We start from the raw sequence: 16,600 nt of genomic DNA on the forward strand, positions 1-16,600 counted from the left end.
ACAGTACAAAGCCATTTAAAGGGGAAATAATGTCCAAAAGGTATTTCCCTTTCTAGCACATTAACATGAGCGATTTTGTATGTTGATATGTGTTGTGTTAAGGCAGCCTATTCATCTTGAATGCACCAAAAACCAGACATATTTTTTTCTTTCTGTAAACGCACTGTACCACAGTTCACAGACGGTTTCTATTTGTGATTTGTGGTGCACTGCAACACACATTTTAGAGTGTCTTTACAAGATGTATTGGCAGAGGGGAGCTTCCAAAATGCATGGCAAGGCAAGACATTGTTCTGTCAATCATGCTAATCATGCTTTCAATAACATGAGGTAAAATGTGCGTTTAAAAGCCCATTAGCACCACGCACAGATGTGAAGCTATCAGGATGAAAATTATCATCCATCGTCACAAAATTGGGATCCCATCAGAGGCATAATATATGTCTGTTTTCCCTGTTGCTGTAGCAAGCAGTCTTTATAATGTTGTAATTTGGATAAAAATTACTGATTAATGTGGTGGTTGCTATAAGCAGCTGTCCACTTGGAATAAAGTCTTATGTTTTTAAAAGGAAATGCATAGTAATGAGCAGCATTACTTTGTTCTATATATTATTTACAGCACAAAAGGTAATAGGAAAACTGCTGCTTACAAAATCACATTTATTTAATTCACCCAACATGGTGACATTTATGTTTTGACAGTATATCCCTCTCAAGCAAAACCACATAATAGATCAGAACCAAAATCTGTGTTCGGTCTGTGTCTCTTTTGTTCATAGCTGCTAAAAAAGGCATCTAAACCCAAAACTAAAAATGTAATATATTGAAACTTGCCAATGTTATGGCTGCATTTGTTTTACCTTTTATAGTTTTTTTCCTTTAGTTTTACCTGGTAATCTGGTAAAATGTCCTGTCTTAGAAAAGATAACCTCATTCCTCCACTGTATCTATGGAGTAGCATCTTAGCCATCCTTAGATGCAGCATTGTCAACCTATGGAGGAAGTAGTATTAAATGGACTAGTAGATTTAGATGGACTTTACATAAGTAACTAACAAATGTGACAGTGACTAAGCCCTTGTACATACGGTCGGAGATTCCGAAAACCAAATCCGATGGATTCTGTCCGTCTGATTTTGTCCGACGGATCTTGTCCGAAACTGTTGCATACACACGGTCGGATGAAGTTGTCAGAAAATCCAATCGTTCAGAACGTGATGACGTTATTTCGTTACGACGGGACTACGTTCAGGCTAGTAGCCAATAGCTTTGGTGTAGGAATTTGATCTGAGCATGCGTGGCACTTTGTCCAATCAGAATTCTCTACACATGATCAGAATATATCCTATCGGACCAGTTTGTCGGAAAATATTTCCAGCAAGTTGGAAAATTTGGTCCGACGGATATTCCGACAGAAACAGTTCGATGCATACCACACACAGTCGGATTATCCGACAAAACGGTCTGATAGGACACATTCTCCGACCGTGTGTACAAGGGCTAAGACTCTAGTGCTGTCCCATGGGGGAGGTCATATGTCCCATGCACCCAGAAGTCCTGCTTCAGTAGAGTAGTGAAGCAAGGGCTCAGAAAGAGCAGAAAGAAGGCCCGGGTGGGAGCATGAATGGTTGGGTATAACTTGCTGGGGAAGTGGGTTGATAGTAGGCACTCTCACGTTGCTCTGAATGGGCAGGTAAAATTGCCTCTTAAGTATAACCACAGATTTATTTTAGGCTATTTTTCAGCCTCTCTACTTGTCCCTTGCTTGAAATTTCTTATTTAAAAAATTGCACTGGCTAAAGAAGAAAAAGTTTTTGGCCAATTTAGAGCCCAAATAAACATCCACTTTACTGAAGGGTAAAGGCAAAAACACTGAGAGTCAAGCCAAGTAAGAAATATAATGTATGCTCACGTGTAACCCAGGATTCCCACTGTGTGACCCCCAAAGTGGTTAGCTTCCTTGCCCCTATGGTCTGGCCACCCTCTTGGGTAATACCTTCTTCTGTTACCACCACAGCATCACACAGCGGAAGTCCTGGGTCGCAGGTGAACATACATTATATTCCTTTTACTTGGCTATCAGTGTTTTTGCCTTTTACCCATCAATGAAGTGGATATTTATTTGGACTTTAAGGCTAGGTTTTCACTATTGCGACCCCATAGTCATGCGGTTTACAGTGTGACTTTGCAATGTGATTTTTGATGCAATGCCATGCGACTGGTGAGCACCATGGGAGAACAAGTTGCACCGAAGTCGGAACAAATTAGTACAAAAAAACTTTTTTAGAGTCGCTGCAACTTGAGTCACGCCAATTAGTACAGGGACTCTTGAAATACATGGATATTGACTTGTCATGCGACTTCACATGTGTCAAGTCGCACAACAACTCACAGTAGTGGAAACAGAGCCTAAATTGGGCAAAAACTTTTTTTAAAGTTTTTTTTTTTTATGGTTATTGATTGAGAGAAGTGATGTGGCTCTTTAAGTCTAACTTATACACTGTTATCACACCATTTCCTAAATGAACAAGTTATATATTGGATTTACGACTATTTCCCAAGGGTTTCTTTGTGCACTGGTGTTTTGTTTTTGTCCTTAACCCCCCTGACGGTATTCCCGAGTCTGACTCGGGGTGGATTTTTTATACCAAAAGCGGTATCCCCGAGTCAGACTCGGGACAGCGTCGCTGGATCCAGGAGGAGGTTTCCTTACCTTCTCCTTCGAATCCAGCGATGTCTCCCCGCTGTACGAGCGAGCCGTGCCTCGCTCGATCTATCACATCGGCGATCTCCGTGCCCTGCGAGCGTTGCGACGCACGGGCACGGAGATCGGCGCCAAATTCAAAAAGTGAAATAAACAGTATACATACAGTATAATGTAATCTTACAGATTACATTGCTGTATGTAAATATTTCACATCCCCTTTGTCCCTAGTGGTCTGCCCAGTGTCCTGCATGCAGTTTTATATTGTAAAAACTGTTCTTTATGCCTGGAAACTGGAGATTGTCCATAGCAACCAAAACTGTCACTGTACATCAAAAATGATTTTAGACCAGCTAGAAAACAGCGATAATAAATTAGAATGACTCGCAGAATTGAGCGATAGCGATTTGTGGGGAGATCCGTCATCAAATAGTGAAAAGTAATGACAGTGACAATTCTGCAACTGAGCAAATTTCAGTGTTTTTGATTAGATTACATTATTGAATAATTTTTATTATTGTTATATTATTATTTGGTACAATCATTTATAATTATTTATTATATTATAATTTATGATTTAATTTTTCAAACTTTATCATACCTGGGATGTCTGCTAGACTCTGGTTTGGACAGATTTAAGAGAGTTATTCCTAAGAATTGCAGGACTACAATATAAAACGCCAAATTTTCATGCAAAATAATGGTACCGCTTTTAGCACCTAAAATCCGAAATAATGGTACCGCCAGGGAGGTTAAGGCCGGGTTCACATTATAACCCGCTGTGGAAAGCACAGGAGTGCTGTGTGTCCCTGTTCCCTGTTTCAGGGACAAATCAGGGCCGATTCTATGCCTGAGTTTGGCCCTGAAATGGAGCCAAAGACGCACAGCGTGCAGTGCGCTCCGCAGCCACAACGGAGGTATGTGAACCGGCTCCATAGGGAGCCAGTCACATTCTCCTGCTATGTGAATTGGATGCGGGGATACCCGCATCTAATTTGCATAGGTGTGAACGAGGCCTAAAGTTTAAAGTGGAAGTAAACTCCCCTATCGTTTTCAGCCAAGGAAGCTGCCATCTTTGCCTCTGTTTAATCTTCAACTGCTATGGTGCTGCACATGTGATTCGTTATGACACCAGCCATTGGATGGTTTGGTAGTTTGGCTGAGAGCACAGCCAATGTGCAGTTAGCATTTCCGGCATGCCTTTTTTTTAACTGTTTAAATCCATGAGTTTACTTCCACTTTAACTATATGCAGTAATCTACCAATGAGCAGCATGAGTACAGGCATACCCCACTTTTAAGTACACAATGGGGTATATTTACTAAAGCTGGAAAGTGCAAAATCAGGTCACTTCTGCATAGAAACCAATGAGCGTCCATGTTTTATTACTAAAGCTTAATTGAACAATCTGGGGTTAGAAGCTCATTGGTTTCTATGCAGAAGTGAGCCTGATTTTGCACTTTCCAGCTTTAGTAAATAAACCCCATTGTGTACTTAAAAGTGGGGTATGCCACGTATGCACCCCAAAACTACTTCTGTAAATACTTTTCAAAAATAAAATGCAGCGTTCCTACAAATGAATATATCTCTCCAGGCAAACTCTCAAGTTTAATTATGAAATCCTTTTAAGACTGGGCATTGAATGCACATCTATTTCTAGGTCCTGTAAATGGCTTTCTATGGCTAGTAAAGCCCCAGCTATTTCTTAATCTCTTAAACAATTTGCTGGCACAAATCTCTAAAATATATAACGCTTGCAGCGAGGAAATCCATTGATTTGTACATTGCACATACCCATAACAACTTACAAGACAGCCCTATTTTTTTTCACCTTGGCTGCTTGTATAGAAGTAACTGAGCAGAGTGCCTGTTCGCTGTACACGGCCCACTCATCAAGTGCTTTTAATGCAAGCTGTTTATAGATCATTTAGTGATTTTCTTCTGCATACACTCAATGCACTTTTGGCCCCTGGGCTCTGTTTAATATCATATTAAAACCTGTTTTTCTCCAAAGAGACCTGAAATTGTTTGGCAATCATCCCAGATATACAGAAATGTCTTAGTTATTAAGCACTATTAGCTGCCAGTGGTGATATTTTATACAATAAATGTTACATCTTTTTGGAAATAGACCTTCTTTCCTTGTGTACCTAGTAATCTACAGTTAATAATTTGAAAAATCAACATAAAAGGAGATCAATAAAAACAATCTGCTTAATCATTCTAGACCCAGTATTATTATAATAAAAGAAAACCTCTGCTGGAGAATTACGTAGGCTGCGATGGCCGACTGCTTTCTGAAATTTTACTGCTTGGCTTTTCTATGATAGTGTGGTATTTTTAGCATCACATGTAAACCAACCCCGTTGCCAATATGGAATTCTAAATAAAGCATTTGCCTGAAAGGACTATAAATACTTATCTCATCTGCTGCCCATGGCACCAAACACCACGTCGTTGAGGGATCATCCCCAAAATGTGTTGTGAAGCGGACACTTCTCAGTGAGTTGATTGCCTGCACCCCCCCCCCCCCTTCAACATTTACTTGTACTTCCTGATGACTTCCATGTCGCTACAGAAAGCGTTTTTTAGCGGTGGCTTGTGGTTGCCAACATCCCTGTATGTATGTGCAAAAAAGAGAAGAACCCTCAAAGATGAGACTTGAGCAACAACACAAGCTGATGCAGTAAACAGACAAAACTTTATGACAGAGAACAATGGATTAAAAACATAATAGAAATAGGTATAGGCTATCAATATAACTTCTGACTCTTGCAACCTAATGATTGTATTTGTTTTCAAAGATTGTAGATCACCAGTAGTATGATCCCCAGATCTGGGGACCATATTACTGGTGATCCACAATCACTACAGCAATATGGGCAGCAAGAGAAGTACGTACTTTTTAACTATGAAAGCAAAAAAAAAAAATTTCTGTTATAGCTATCCAAACAAACATAAAAACGTGTGCAAACTTGGTGTGGCTAGGCTAGAGCAATCACATATGATGAATTTACCCTTCACCTCTTGGGGTACAATAACCTGAGAACCTCTGAGCCCTACCTCATTCCCTCTTGTTCTCCACCATTTATTGCCTTTTTATTTTTTGTTTCTGTTACTACTGTTGGATATTTATTTAACAAGACTCCACCACTCTTTCTCCAAATTGTTTTGTGAGTTACCTTTTATTTTTGTGAAAAGTTTATTGATAAAGTTTTTTGTTGTTATAGGATTAATGTAATCCTGTCCCTATCCCCTGTGATTATGTTGAATGAAACTTTATTAATATATAAAGATCATTGTAGTGTTGTAATTATATAAGTATGTGTCACCAAACACTATTGTATCACATTTGATTGCTTAAATAAACACATATCAATAAAAATACAAGTAAGATAAAGTGGACCAGTGCTATACCTATGCAGTGTTATATCCCTTTTGTTCCTCATGTACAGTGCCTTACAAAATGATTCACCCCCTTGGCTTTTTACCTATTTTGTTACATTACAGCCTTTAGTTCAATGTTCTTTTAATCTGAATTATATGTGATGGATCAGAACACAATAGCCTAAGCTGGTGAAGTAAAATTAGAAAAATATATACATAAAACTATTTTTCAGAAATAAAAAACGTATTATTGGCATGTGCGTATGCATTCACCCTCTTTGTTATGAAGCTCATAAAAAGCTCTGGTGCAACCAATTACCTTCAGAAGTCACATAATTAGTGAAATGATGTCCACCTGTGTGCAATCTAAGTATCACATGATCTGTCATTACATAGACACACCTTTTTGAAAGGCCTCAGAGGCTGCAACACCTAAGCAAGAAGCACCACTAACCAAACACTGCCATGAAGACCAAGGAACTCGCCAAACAAGTAAGGGACAATGTTGTTGAGAAGTAGAAGTCAGGGTTAAGTTATAAAAAAAATCCAAATCTTTGACGATCCCTAGGAGCACCATCAATTCTATCATAACCAAATGGAAAGAACATGGCACAACAGCAAACCTGCCAAGAGACGGCCACACACCAAAACTCACGGACTGGGCAAGGAGGGCATTAAACAGAGAGGCAGCACAGATACCTAAGGTTACCCTGGATGAGCTGCACAATACGACAACAATAAGTTGTACGCTCCATAGAGTTGGGCTTTATGAGTGGTCAGAAGAAAGCCATTACTTTCAGCAAAAAAACAAAATGTGACGTTTTGAGTTTGCGAAAAGGCATGTGGGCAACTTGAAGGAGCTGGAGCAGTTTTGCAAGGAAGAATGGGCAACAATCCCAGTGGTAAGATGTAGCAAGCTCATAGAGAATTATCCAAAGTGACTTAGAGCTGTGATAGCAAAAGGTGGCTCTACAAATTATTGACTTTAGGGGGTGACTAGCACATTGACTTTTTCTGTTGTTTTGTCCTATTTGTTGTTTGCTTCACAATAAAAAAAAAAAAAATCTTCAAAGTTGTGGGCATGTTCTGTAAATTAAATGATCCTCAAACAATCCATGTTAATTTCAGGTCGTGAGGCGACAAAACACGGAAAATGCCAAAGGAGGTGAATACTTTTGCATTTGTATTTGCATTTGCCACTGAGGTGTAAGCTCCAAGTTGATCCTAGTTAGAGCTTACACAGGGTTGATTACTTAACCCACCTCTCCCCCCACATGTGACAGCACTGACTCCTGAGCAACCAATTGTCAAGCACTAACACTATCATATGGTGGGAAGGGGAGGGAGTCACATTCTCCGGTATACGAAAAAAGGGAAGGAAAAAAGGTAGTGTTTCTTTTCTGGGTTTGGAGCACATCAACAGAGGTTCATTTGCTGTGCAGTTTCTTCCATTCAGAAAACATCTTTTATTGTTTTCAAAGAATACAAGGTATTCTGTGACTGGACAAGGGGCCGAATGAATGTCAAATCTCTCATTATGCAATCACAGAATGCCTTGAATTCTTTGAAATACAGTATGTTTTCTGAATGGAGGACCTGCATAGCAAGCGACCTGCTGTGACCACGGTGCTACAGCCAGAACCTCAATGGTGAGTAAGTAAGTAACATTGTGTAAAAAGGAAGCAGCAGCCACCAGTAGAACACACATTATTAGAGGTACCTTTATTAGTAAAGATTTTGCCTACATTTCATCTTTAAAGGGCTCCAAATGTAGCAAATTACCAGAACAATGAGGAAAAACATCAGAATAGATCCCAATAGAATAGTGCTGGGATCTCAATGATGCATGATTTATTGCCAGGGCTTCTGGTTATGCAGAAACTCCTGGTGCAAAATATTATGACTATGCAGCAGAATAAAGGTTTATTAACCTCCCTGGTGGTATTCCCGAGTGTGGCTTGGGGTGGATTTTCAGTACCAAAAGCAGTAACCCCTAGCCACACTCAGGATCGCATTGCAGAATCCAGGTACAGTTACTTACCTTGTCCCCAGGATCCTGCGATGTCTCCCAACTGTGTGAGCAAGCCATGTCTACAATCGATGTATCACAGCGATGCATGTGGATGGAGAACGGTGCCAAATTCAAAAAGGGAAACACACACAATACATACAATATACTGTAATCTTACAGATTACATCACTGTATCAAATAATTTCACATCCCCTTTGTCCCTAGTGGTTTGTGCAGGGCCCTGCATGCAGTTTTATATTATAAATACTGTTATTTCTGTCTGGAAACTGGAGAATGTCCATAGCAACCAAAACTGTTCCTTTACATCAAAAGCGGTTTTAGACCAGCTAGAAAACAGCGATAATAAATTAGAATCACTCCCAGAATTGAGAGATAGTGATTTGTGGGGATATTAGTCATCAAACACTGAAAGTGACGACAGCGACAATTCTGCAACTGAACAAATTTCTTTGTTTTTGATTTGATTATATTATTGAATAATTTTTATTATTATTATATTATTATTTGTTATAATTATTTATAGTTATTTATTATAATATAATTTATGATTTTGTGTTTCAAAGTTTATCATACCCGGGATGTCTACTAGTTTGGACAGATTTAAGTGTGTTATTTCTAAGAATTACACGCCTATAATCTAAAGCGGCATATTCCCATGCAAAGCATTGTACTGCTTTGAGAATCAAAAATCTGAAATAATCATACCACCAGGGATGTTAAGGGCTTAGTTAAAGTGGTGTTCCAACCAAAAATGGAACTTCCACTTATCCGGTTACTTCCCTCTCCAGTGTCACATTTGGCACCTTTTGGGGGGGCAGGGGGGGGGGGCAGATGCCTGTCTAATACAGGTATTTGCTCCCACTTCCGGCGAAAGACTTATGCAGAGTCTGCAACGATCTACTCCATGTCTGGCCCCTCCTCTGCCCCCCCTGCTGTCTTCTGTGAGACACACAGGTCCCAGAAGACAGCAGGGATCACTCAGAATGCGCAGCAGAACTCGCGCATTGGCAGTAGGGAACCAGGCTGGGAAGCTGCAAGGCCGGCACCTCCACCCAGAGCCGAGGGACGTGACGGCTTTGAGTGAGGACATTTTGGGAGCCCTGCACAGGTAAGTGTCCTTATTTTAAAAGTCAGAAGCTGCAGTATTTGTAGCTGCTGACTTTAATTTTTTTTTTTTCCTGGCGGAACTCCACTTTAAAGAGATTCATTAGTGTTGGGATTGTTTTAGAATAAACATTAAGTGTTGGCTTTAGGGTTGAGCGATGAATGTTAAGGGCTCACTTTAGATGTTAGGTTTCTTGGGGGCTAAGGGTTCCTTTTCAGGGTCCTGCTGGGTTCTGGGTCTGATGACTTGAAAGGGACATGTTTGGTCACATGACCCTGCATCAGCTCTGTATGGTAAGTATCAATATTAGCATTCTTTATTTCTTTTACTGAAGATTGCTAATGTTAGTGCACTGTGTCATGATACATGATATAGAATTTGCTATTTGCAAATGAAAGGTCGGCTTTTACATTTCTACCCTTTCCCCAGCCAGTCTAATGATTCATTTTATCTCTGGAGTGGATCTATACTTTATATGGAATGTATATTTTTCCAACTTCTCCTACTAAATAAACTCAGCTATTCACTATTCTAACTCTGAACTATGCATGATTTACAAGACTGGCGTAAAATAGCACACTCCTGGATTGGTAGAATTTTTTTCAACAAATATTTTTACATCTTTTTTTATTAGCTTTTTTATTAGCAGTTATCATTTTCTAATCCCTGTTCAAATGTAAATGCTTCCAGAGTTTAAAATTCAGTCATAATAAAGCAAAAAGAATCTGAAGGTGCCAGTTTTCACATATATAACTTTATGGTAGTAGTAGTTGGCACTCATATAGAATCATTTTTATAAAAGCTATAAATTATGTTATAGAGAAACAATTTTACTTTAGAGAAAACACATACATGACTTAAATATGTGCCTTGACGGCACTTATGGGATTTTCCTTTCATTTCTCCAGGCTTTTCACTCCATGGAAGCCACATGGTAAATCCTAAGGTTGTATTCCTTGTAATCTCGATAGTATGCTTGGATTTATATCTCTTGAACTTGATGGCTTTGTTATGGCGCCCTAAATCTTGCCTTTGGTTTTTGTATAGTATCTTTGTTATACTCAATAAAAAGTTCTTATAAAAAAAGATAAGTTCTTTACACATAGCGTTCACCACATTTAAAATTATTTGTCATTAGCAAACATAACTCATGAATTGTCAGTGCTTTATTGCATACTTATCAAAGAGCTATTTCAAAGTACTCAAACAATTACTGTGGAATAGGAATATAGTCTCCACTGTATCATTCTGTCCTTTCTTTTATTACTCTTCATTTCCTCTGATTTCTGTTTTGGTTTCTGTGCAACAGGATATATTTCATTTGATAATTAAAGTAGATCCATATTAGGATGGTTACTCTGAACTATTAAATCCTTGCTGGTCTGGAAAGATGAACAGTTAGAAAAGGATAAAAAATACTTTCCTTAAAAAAATGCTGTTTTTGGCCTTCATCCACTGCCAGTTATATGGCTGAAAAAAAGCCTTTGAACTTGGTCATGTGATTTCTGCTGAAGAAATAGGATCAGCCAGTCTGAATACTAATCTTCCCCTTCAGCATCACAGATCACATGAACAAATACCTATCTTTTGGTCACATGACTAGCATCAGAGGCAGCCTGGGGCAGTTTATCTTCAGGAAAGGCACTTCAGCCCTTCCATTATTTACTATCTAAGCATGGCTGTAAACATAACATAGCATATTGATCTAGTTTAAGGATGACAAGAACAGGTAATTGACAAGTCTCTATTATATAATAATCAATATATTGTATCTCATTCAGTGTCATAAATAATGTTCTTGAGAACATGTTTCACATTACAATATTCTATTCCTATTAAAAATCTGAATCCATAAATTCTTCTGCTCTTTGCCTTTCACAATATTTATGAGTAACTAACAAAAGTATATTATGTACAGGCATATCCCACTTTTAAGTACATGTTGGGGTTTATTTACTAAAGCTGGAAAGTGCAAAATCAGGCTCACTTCTACATAGAAACCAATGAGCTTCTAACCCCAGCTTGTTCAATTAAGCTTTGGTAATAAAACCTGTAAGTTCATTGGTTTCTATGCAAAAGGGAGCCTGATTTTGCACTTTCCAGCTTTAGTAAATAAATCCCATTGTGTACGTAAGAGTGGGGTATGACTGTATAGAGAAATACAAAAGATTAGGCCAGGATCGCCTAAAGTTAAAAGATTCCTTAACCGTCTTGGTAAGACAAAATAAGACAGATATTCTTTGTGTTCACCCACAGGTTATATGTGACAAGATATTCCGTCGCTGGTTCAGTGTGAGCATCATGGAGTCTACTGGTCCCTATCCCCTTCAAGCTGAACTGCACAGAGCTGTGCAACAATGCGCTCAATCTGCAAATGAGGAGACACTTTTTACACAGTTATACCAGTTATTGCGGTCAAGTCAAAAAAAACTACAGAGAAGAAATATGTGAACTATACATTTCTGGAAGTATTTTTTTGGAGCTGTGAGATGAAGGCCATTTGAAGTTGATGCATTGCATCCGTGGTTTAATGGCACAAAGAACTAAAAGAAGTCATACAACTTATTTTGCTACATTTATGAATCTTATTAAAAGAAAGGCAATGCTTTACATGTAATGTATTTTACATATTAAAGGTTCTGCAGGGATGCCATTGTACATAAGATAACTGGAGCATTGTTTAGTGTAAACCAGTGACAAACATGGAATATTCAAACTGAGCATAAATAATCAAACATTTGTGTAGCGGAACAATATAATGTGATTAATAGTATTATAGATATAGTCCATATTAAATGGTGAAAAAAACACCACTTTGGAAATCACGACTCTCTATCTTCAATGTTAATCAAGTGTCATATATGTCTCCACCCAATAGGTGAAACCTCATAAAACCTCATAAAAGATCAAATAACGCTCATCAATACCCCAGGGACAACTATACTCTTTAGATAACCCCCTTCATGGTCCTACTTTGAGTCCAGAGTTTGCATACTCTTTGATATCAAGTATAGTCATTTGCCATAAGGTATAGATCCCATGAAACACAAAGGCAAAACCATAGTGCTCTCAATTTTATAAAATGTATTGGACACCCAAAAAGATTAAAAACACTTACAAAAATAGCAGACAGTAAGGCTTATTAATACTATGACATTTCCAACTCACAGCATCACATTCTAAGGCCGCGTACACACGGGCGGATTGTCTGCCCAACTAAGTTCGTCAGACAATCCGACAGACAGTCCGTTCAAAATTTGAATTAACGGACTTGACCACACACGATGAGCAGACAGTCCGCTGAAAGCGTGCGTGATGACGTGTACAGCACGTACGACGGGACTAGAAAAACAACATCCTATACACTGCAATGCAACCTTCAGCCGTGTAAATCCTTTCTGAGCATGCGCCATACTTAGTCCGTCCAACTTGCCTACACACGAGCGGACTGTCCGCTGAAACCAAGTTTGGACGGACAAAACCAAGTTTGAACGGACAAAATTACGGAAATTCCGTAAGACTTTGTTCGTCAGACAGTCCGCTGAATAAGTCCGCTGAAGCCCACACACGAGCGGATTGTCCGCTGAAACACGGTTCAGCGGACTAAGTTGGACAGACAATCCGCCCGTGTGTACGCGGCCTAAGATGGCGGTGGTATGACGTCACAAGCTAGGCTCTTCCCTCCTATAGGCATTGTGCCCTGTGATTGGGCTTCCTCAGTATAGTATAGTCATCCGTGGCATATTGATGAGAGTTATTTGATCTTTTATGAGGTGAACAGGACTTTCATCTATTGGGGGAAGGCACGTACGACACTTGATGAAGACTGAAGGTAGAGGGTCATGAACTGCACAGTGGTGTTTTGGAGTTTTCACCATCTTATCCACATTATATTGTTGCGCTACACTAATTTTGCATTATTTGGATTATTAGTAAGGTGTTGTGGAATCACGTTAACAGTGTTCTGCACTGATTGAATTTGTATATAATATGATGGAAACTACATGAGCTGAGGTTTCCTTCAAGGAAAACCACATGACAAAACAATCAGCAGATCTAAAGTTATCATCAGGTACATTTATATACAATTCTTATCTTTCCTGCAAATTCAGAATTTGGCTGCTTATTATTTCACATTCAAAGCCTCCCTACTGGCCAGTGAGACCATTCATCACATTGAAGGACTCATGAGGTGGTAAAAGAGGGTTATGCTCAAACATTACAGGAAAAAGAATAGATATACAACAGCTGTCTATATCTCTGGATTTGCTGATCATTCTGACCTGTGGTTTTCATCAAAGGTAACATTTACCTTTATAACTATTTTCATCATACGTTTATCTAGAATTGCCTAGGCTTGTGTCAGGTTAACCTTAACTCTGCCTACTCCTCATGAGCAGGAAGTTGGTGTGTGTATGTGTGTTTGTGTTTGTTTAGTGGGTCTTCGATGATGTAGCCAGAATGTGAATAACAAACTTTATTTGGAGTAATATTTTGTGGTAATTAGTGAATTCTTTTCAAATTCAAAAACATTTTATGTTATAGTTTCATGTAAATAAGTTTGTTATGATGCTACCCAAGTTGCACCACAGTTTGTAAGTGATCCTAGACATTATTTTATAATAATGCAGGGAATATTCAGAGTAATTATGATAAAACAAAATTAGAACCTGGTAAAGATAGCATTACTTTTCATTATTTAGAACACACACACACACACACACACACAGGCTGATAAGAAAGGACTACTTGAAAACCATATACCGGTAGTAGAGGGATCTCTGAAGAATACGTTGCATCCCTAGCTTAAAGTGGTGGCAATTTGTAATTCTTACCTACAGATAAGCCTGTAATAAGGCTTACCTGTAGGTAAAATGAATATCTCCTAAACGTGCACTGTTTAGGAGATATTCAGCCTGGATGCAGCCGATGACATCACCGGCACATGTGCTCTGAAGATCTGGTATACCTTGCTGGAACTTCAGAGCTTCAGAGCGGAACTGGGAGGAACTTCATCGTGGCTCCGGTCAATCTCACAGCCAGAGCGCTCAACCTGGAAAAAAGACTGGGTGAAGATGTCAGCTCTCTCAGCAGTGATAGCCTGCCACGGAAGGGCTTCATTCTAAGGTAATTATTTCATAATGTGCTAGTATATGATGCATACTAGCACAGTATGCAATTTTTTTTTTAACCAGCCATAGTTTCAACTGCTTTAATATAGTCTTCTTTAACTAATAAGCAGAAAGTGTAGATCCTTTCTTTTACAGAAACAATCAAATGGAATGGCAAATCAAGAGTATTACATAAAAAATTTACATAAAAGGTAAACTCAAGTTGCAGCCCATAACAAGTAGTCTGAAGGTATATTTCCTTTTCGAATAATAAACATGGTAGTTGCTATCAGACTGGTTGCTGGGATCAATGCCAATGCATGTCTTTCTCCTAGTTTTTGATTCAATGCTCCCTGTGGTTTCATTGGTCCTGGTGCTATTGCTGTTTACTCTGCTGCTGTACATCTGAATATAATATGCTCTATTCCACACACAATCTAATATGACCTTTTTTAACCTACATTTTTATCCTACATACCTGTGAACTACATTTTAAATTATGTTCCTTATAAAATGGTCATTATGCAAAGTTTGAACTGTAAATAGTAAACTAGAAAGTATGGCAGCAAATAATTGGACTGCAGTCATTCCATTTACTTAATTTTTATTATATATAGAGGAATCACATTGCTACCTCAAGATAGGCTAAAATCAAACTAGGTGTAATCCAATCAAGCAACCCACCCCCCTTTCGTATTTGGACATCCTTTTTTGCATGGGGGGCATTTTGTACCGTTTTTCCAGCAGGGCTTTTGTCCTACACCGCTGTTGCGAGGTACGTCCCCTCAGGATTTGCATCCGACCCTCCTCCTACCCCCTGCTGCCTTCTGGGACCTGTGTGTGTTCCAGAAGGCGACGGGGCCAATCAGGAAGAGCAACACAACTCTCACATGCTCAGAAGGAAACCGACTGTGAAGCCTGAAGTTTCCCTTAGTTGCAATCGGCTTCGGGGGGGAGCGACATTGGGAGATCCCTGGACAGGTAAGTGTCCTTATATTAAAAGTCAGCAGCTACATTATTTGTAGCTGTTGACTTTTATATATTTTTTAAGAGGCTGGAACTCCAATTTTATAATAATATAGAGTTCCATAAAATGCTTGATAGTACAATGCACTTGATTTACGGCACATAGTTCTGCCAAATTGTGCAGCCAGGTTAGTGACCTGAATTTTCTCTACTATGGTTAAGTCATGAAGCTAGGTTAACCATCCTATATCCAATCTATGTAATTCACCTGATAGGCTTCTTGTACCGCCTCTTCCACTTACAGTCTGTGCTACCTTAAAAGTCTTAATATACCTATTCTTAAAAACATTCCATTCCCCCTCCGCCTGCCTATCCTGCATTTAAAATTCGTTTTTTTTAAATTACATAGCTGCATTATTTGATGTTTTTTATATCAGCCTTGGGTTCAGCCTTACATCCATAAATGTTACTTTTTGAGTGCTGACTGATGCCCATTTATTCTGCAGTCAACAGAAGGTATAATAAATAAAACTAAACTAAAATAAAAATACTGAAAAGTCAAAGTTATACTTTACGAACTATATTTCATGGCATTTTAAAATGGTAACTCTTTAACAAGGATTTTTTATTATAATTATGTGATGTTTAAAGCCTGCAAGAAAACAGTGCTGCTAATAATAAAGTACAGAAAAAAACAAACTGGATCACCTGCTCTATGCTGGAGTTTTCCTTTTACTGAATCTATTACCTTGTATGTGAAATAACTGAACTGCACTTAGTAGGGGTTTTTGGGCATGTAAGTTAAAGCACAGTCACCTTAATGCATATATCAGAATAAAAGAAGGGATAGAGCAAAGGTCTTTTTAAAGTATATGTAAAAATATGTTTCTTCCAAACAATTGCTTACTTTGAAATTAAATAAAAATGGGGATTTTTGGCTACTAGTAAGAATTGCAATAGTTTAGTGCATTCAAACTGTCTTCGGCGACTCTTTAAGGATGTCAGTTTGACATGCATAATAATGTGGGATAGCGGCAGACAAAAGTCTCAGTAACTGTGTATAGAAGTCCTTGTAAGCGTTTCGTACAAATCTAAAGTTCTGCTTCTCTAGTTAGATCTACACAATAAAAATTGGTCACTGATGTCATGCGGTAGGGATGATTTACTAAAGCAAATATGATATTGACTTTTAAAAGTAATTTGCCCTAGAGCATTGTGAATGTAGTATTGAGATTTCACTTTGTAAAGAATACCCAATCATGTGCAAGGAAAATAAAAAAGGGCATGAACGTGATT

General features: G+C 38.6%; 1 protein-coding gene across 2 annotated transcripts in view; it reads left to right on the top strand.

The window, feature by feature from the left end:
- DIPK1C (divergent protein kinase domain 1C) overlaps positions 1–15,867 on the top strand; it is a 128,200-nt gene extending 112,333 nt beyond the window's left edge. For both annotated transcript variants that reach the window (XM_077492365.1, XM_077492364.1), the window contains one exon: positions 11,484–15,867. In XM_077492365.1, coding sequence (XP_077348491.1) covers positions 11,484–11,678 — 195 coding nt within the window. In that variant the 3' untranslated portion in view covers positions 11,679–15,867. The remainder of the gene's footprint in view (positions 1–11,483) is intronic.
- The last annotated feature ends 733 nt before the right edge of the window (positions 15,868–16,600 follow it).

The sequence above is a fragment of the Lithobates pipiens genome, unplaced genomic scaffold (genome assembly GCF_037356315.1).
Source record: "Lithobates pipiens isolate NorthernLeopardFrog02 unplaced genomic scaffold, aLitPip1_a1.2 Scaffold_19, whole genome shotgun sequence".
Lineage (NCBI taxonomy): Eukaryota > Metazoa > Chordata > Amphibia > Anura > Ranidae > Lithobates > Lithobates pipiens.